Here is a 4,911-nt window from a genome sequence, read left to right on the forward strand (position 1 = left end):
CCTCCAACGAGACATAATATAAGTTTTATCTTGAATTTCAAATAAATAATCAATGCATCATTTTCTATGCACGATATTCTTGAAAGATGAAAACCTTCAATGATAATATTTTAATAAACACCTCCTGATGAGTTCAAAGCTTTCAACGAATAATATACTCCTGTTTAAAATGAATATCAGGTTCAAAAGTTCCTCACAATAATTATAATTACTATAATGTACCTACCAAGATAAATTATTTGCTAAGTATTCTTGAATTATCATAGCATAATTCAAACGTCTAGATTCATAAAATGTATATTTTTCCTGACACCTGAGCCCAATGTTTTCAACAAAGATATTCTAGTTCAAAATTATAGTTTGTCAGTTTCCTTTCATTCGGACAGATAACATAGTTAATATAGGCAATCAATCAGGCTATATAGATATACAAGAAGTGATGTACCTTATTAAATAATAGTAAGTAGGCTATTCTGAAGAAGGATGAGATTACATAGATATTAAATTAGGCAGATAAATTTGCCCAGTCCATTGATAATAGTCATCAATGATCAAAATATAGCCGGGACAATATCACCCATGTTATTCAAAGTCCAATTAAACTAAACATTACTCACAAGTTCAAGATAATAATTTCTCATACAATATTTCAAAATTAAAAATTAACTCTATTCAAAATCGTCATGGTGAGATAATTAAATTATTATTTGGGAGCACCACTAAATCAATAGAAACTTGACTTGTGTTGAAAGGTTTTATTTGAGGATGATAGTCAAAACAATGACATCTACCTCTTCCATTGGCCTTTGAGAATGTGCATTATCAGGACGTTTTATTGTAAGTAATAGCAAAGAAAAGAGACATTACCACAGCTCAAGCTGGATAAATATTTGGAGTTCAGATAAAACTATTAAATTCTTTCTAGACCTAATGGTACATTATTCTCTATCCTTATTTTGTCATGATAGATAAAAATATAGCTCACTTTCAATCCAAGCATTAAAAATTACTGAATACGATGTTTCATGTACGAAAATATCACTCTAAATTATTTTGCTGGAAATCGTCTGTACTTTAAAATTTGATTTGGGTTTAATGCAAAATATACTAATTTCTTAAGGTAGTACCAGTAAGTATTTTCAAAAAATAATTGATCACACTCTATATTTGCTAGACACATTCAGTCTTGAGTGATGAGTATTTATTATTATATAGGCATAATTAAAGATCCACTCGTCTATTCTGCTCATCACAATTCTAAAAAGCCTACAAACAAAACTAAGCATTATTCTCAGATTAATTTTGTTTTCAAATTGAAGAATAATAATTGGTTAGAGTGAATGTTTAAATGGAGTTGTTCTAGAAAGATTGGAATGTATGAGCCTATTACGAGTTGTAGTCTGGTTCGAAGGCTGGGTTTGTCCTTGTTTCGAGCGCCTTTCCGTTGGAGTGACCGTTTTGAGCTTTCATCTTCTTGTTCTTTTCGTCATTGGCGGCATAGTGAGCTGTGCCCTCTAGGCTGAGAGTCTCCTGGCGACCTGAGTTCCGTACCAAGCAGAAAATGGCCAGGATCAGCAGCAGAGATCCCATTATGAATAGAGCATGGAGCAAAGCCGTTCTGGCGACTGGCGGTACTGTCGTTGCAATACTCATCAGATTCGTCACTTCCATTGGTAGACCGTCGATTCCCTACAATCAATCATAATATCCATGCAATATTGTATAGTGATTTGGTTCCTTATCCTGATAAATTCAAAATGTCCATGGCCCCCCGTTTCTAACACACTGATTAAATCTAATAGACCATTAAACGTATAGATAGATTAACATAATCAATGCAATATTGTATTATGATTTGGTTTCTGATCCTAATAAATTCAAAATGTCTACGGCTCCCGTTTTTAAGACACTGATTAAACCTAAGACCATTAAACCTATAGATTTAGTAGAGATTCAATGGTCCATTAAATTTAATAAGGGTCATAGAAACCGGGCCTACTTCTTAGGCTATATTTCTGCAATAGAAATTGTTAAATTTATTGGAATGGCAATGATTTTGTTTTCCTATGGTTCATGCATTGTAGTAGGACATGTACTGTGCACCTTACCTAGAATATCTCCTCAGGGATAATACATGACAAAAAATGTGGTAACATCGTCAAAATATTCTATGTAATATTTTTTATCGCATTTTTTATAAAATGCTCTTACCGTTTTTGAACGTTCCAAACCAGTCCAATTATCTCCTCGCTAATCTCCCCTCTTCAGTAGGAGAGATAATTTCTTAGTTTATTTTTCAAATTTAATCCAAGTTTTTTTTTTAATGGCAATGTGCTCAAATGAATTGTGCAAAATTTCGTTCATCTAACGACTCTAAAGAGCTGAGAACGGTAACATCCATAATTTACCGTTTTCCTGCGCCACCTTGTTAAGTCCACCATAGGCAGCCTCTTCAAGGTTTGTTTTGGATCAGTAAACATTTCATCTATTCTATTTTAATTAATTTTGTCAGAAAGTGCATTCAGCAATAACTTACATCTTCGAACCACATTATCGGGAAAACAATGTCGGGGAAGTTAGCCACTTGCTTGATATCGATAACCTGACTCACAGCCAAATTGATTTGAATTCTAGCGCGTGCTCTCAGTGAAGTTCCCATAGTCTGAAATTGAAACATTAGATTAGTACATCAGTAGTGTATAAACTGATCAAAACTGATATGATTAGAATATAGTGGGCCTATAATCTAATTAGATCTGTGAAGTAGCTTTTTTGATTAAAATTATCACATGAAAAATAAAATGGGAAGGAAAAGGAAATAAAACTTCTCTTTCCAGAAATTGGTCATTTTGCCAATGTTCAAACTTCTATACCAGAGTTTAGTCGAGTACGGTGGTTTTAACCATGTTATGTTCAGATTTACAATCACATCACATTTTACCTCTCAAGAAATCCAAGTCAACTATTTATAGAAAAATTAAAAAAAAACATCGATGATTATAATCTATTGGTTAAAAAATAATTCCATAGTACCCTTTTTTTAATTTTCCTATTAAAAAAAGTTTAAAAAATTTAAAAAAAGTTTTCAAAAACAAAAGGGTACTATGGAATTATTTTTTAACTAACAAATCGAGTAGCCCTAATGAAATACTCGTACGTTTCCAGAAAATTTAATGATTTATAGATATAAATAAATAAATTCAGAAGTTTCAATAATCGATTTGTTCCTATTCTAATTCCAATACTTTCTGGACCTACCACGTAATATAGTCATTTTTGTATTTATTATTATAATTTGTTTGTTTTTTTTTTCAAATATTGTAATATTATAGTCTTTACTTATCCATTATTGTACAATATGTAGTTCAATTCTGATGGTTTACAGTATAACTTTGTTGTAGTTTTGTCACTATGTATATTTGTAAATATTTAAAAAACACTTTTTATGATGAAATGAGGAATGCCTTTCACTGCAAGGATCAGCCTTATCACAGCTATATGTGTCAGCCTCATCAGCAACGCTGATGAAGCTCCTCCTCAGGAGTGAAATTAATGCATTCATCATTTCATAATAAAAAGTAAGTGTTTTTTATATCTACAAAGATACACAGTGTCAAAACGACAACAAAGTTATTATAATATAGTCTTTCGTCATGGGAAATAACAAAAATTTACAGTATCTTCAAATGTTTTCCAAATAGCAGGCTGTCAAAATTTATTTCTCCTTCATTATGTGGAAAAATGGTAATTAATATTTGAATCGCCTGTGCATACGTACCGGCTGGATATCAATGAACAGTTCATGTTTCTCTGCCTCTGGAGGACTGATTCCTTCAACAGCCTCTCTCAATTTGGGGTCCGCCAAGTAGAAGTGAGGGAAGGACAGCATAATGGGTGAGTCTGCAACATGAATAACAATTTTTGTATTAACACTGCACTGCTACAGGTGTAGTAGCCCAGACATCGTCACTATTTGTCCACTTCCTCATTAACATGATCTTGAGGTCAACTTTGCAAGTAATAGAGGATTGAATGAAATTGCAGGATGAATTAAACAATCTTGTAGTAATTAAAAACTACATATTTTTTCAAATTTTCTTCATTTCTTTTTTATTTTTCTCTCTATGTATTTTCTTTTTCTCTCTATACATTTTTCCCTTTTGTGATAATAAATTTTTTCCCTTTTTTGCGTATAAACACTATGCGTGTGTATTGTATCCATCTATTGTATTATTTCCGATTTGAAAAAATAAATTTCATTTCATATGATATTGCTTGAAAAATTATATGATTTGAGTGTTCATTGTATAGTTCCAATAGTTTCCAACAGAAAAATAAATGTGGATTTTTGTATCAGCGATTTGTTCTAAAAGTTGAGCTGACCTTTTTTGGCAAGAACATAATCAAGCTGATAAAAATATCTTAAGCAATTCAATCCAACTCAATTCACTTATTTGTCATAGTGTGAGGACTGAGGATAATAAATGGCAATAGTCATACATAACAAACAATTCCAATTCACCATATCACATTTTAATGTACGGTAGGCTACTACACAGGCCTAGCCTAGTCAAAACCAATTACTGAATTCTACAGGATAAGGTAATTTTGCACAAGTTTATACTACAAGTAATTTTGCTAATCACTACACTGCCATTCTAAAAGGATGGTTAGCTGAATAAATCTTAATATATCCTAATAGAATGGAGAAGAATGAAATCCTTATCAAGATCCTCGCTGACCATCAATTTGAAAGTTGAAGATTGATTTTGACTGCAGTAATGGTCAAAATAAGAACATAATCAAGCAGATATCAAAGATTCCATGATCTATAACTAAAAACATAATCATTCCTTGCAGGGGGATCGAGATGGCACCGGCCGACGAGCTGCAGGATTCATGCTGTGGAGT

At 32.1% G+C, this 4,911-nt stretch overlaps 1 protein-coding gene across 2 annotated transcripts in view; it reads right to left on the reverse strand.

The window, feature by feature from the left end:
- Positions 1–895: 895 nt before the first annotated feature.
- LOC111047159 (scavenger receptor class B member 1) overlaps positions 896–4,911 on the reverse strand; it is a 146,737-nt gene continuing 142,721 nt past the window's right edge. For both annotated transcript variants that reach the window (XM_022332836.2, XM_022332833.2), the window contains exons 9-11: positions 3,779–3,900; positions 2,537–2,662; positions 896–1,689 (exon numbers count right to left, since the gene is read on the reverse strand). In XM_022332836.2, the coding sequence (XP_022188528.1) occupies positions 1,387–1,689; positions 2,537–2,662; positions 3,779–3,900 (551 nt within the window). In that variant the 3' untranslated portion in view covers positions 896–1,386. The remainder of the gene's footprint in view (positions 1,690–2,536; positions 2,663–3,778; positions 3,901–4,911) is intronic.

This window comes from Nilaparvata lugens, chromosome X (genome assembly GCF_014356525.2).
Source record: "Nilaparvata lugens isolate BPH chromosome X, ASM1435652v1, whole genome shotgun sequence".
Lineage (NCBI taxonomy): Eukaryota > Metazoa > Arthropoda > Insecta > Hemiptera > Delphacidae > Nilaparvata > Nilaparvata lugens.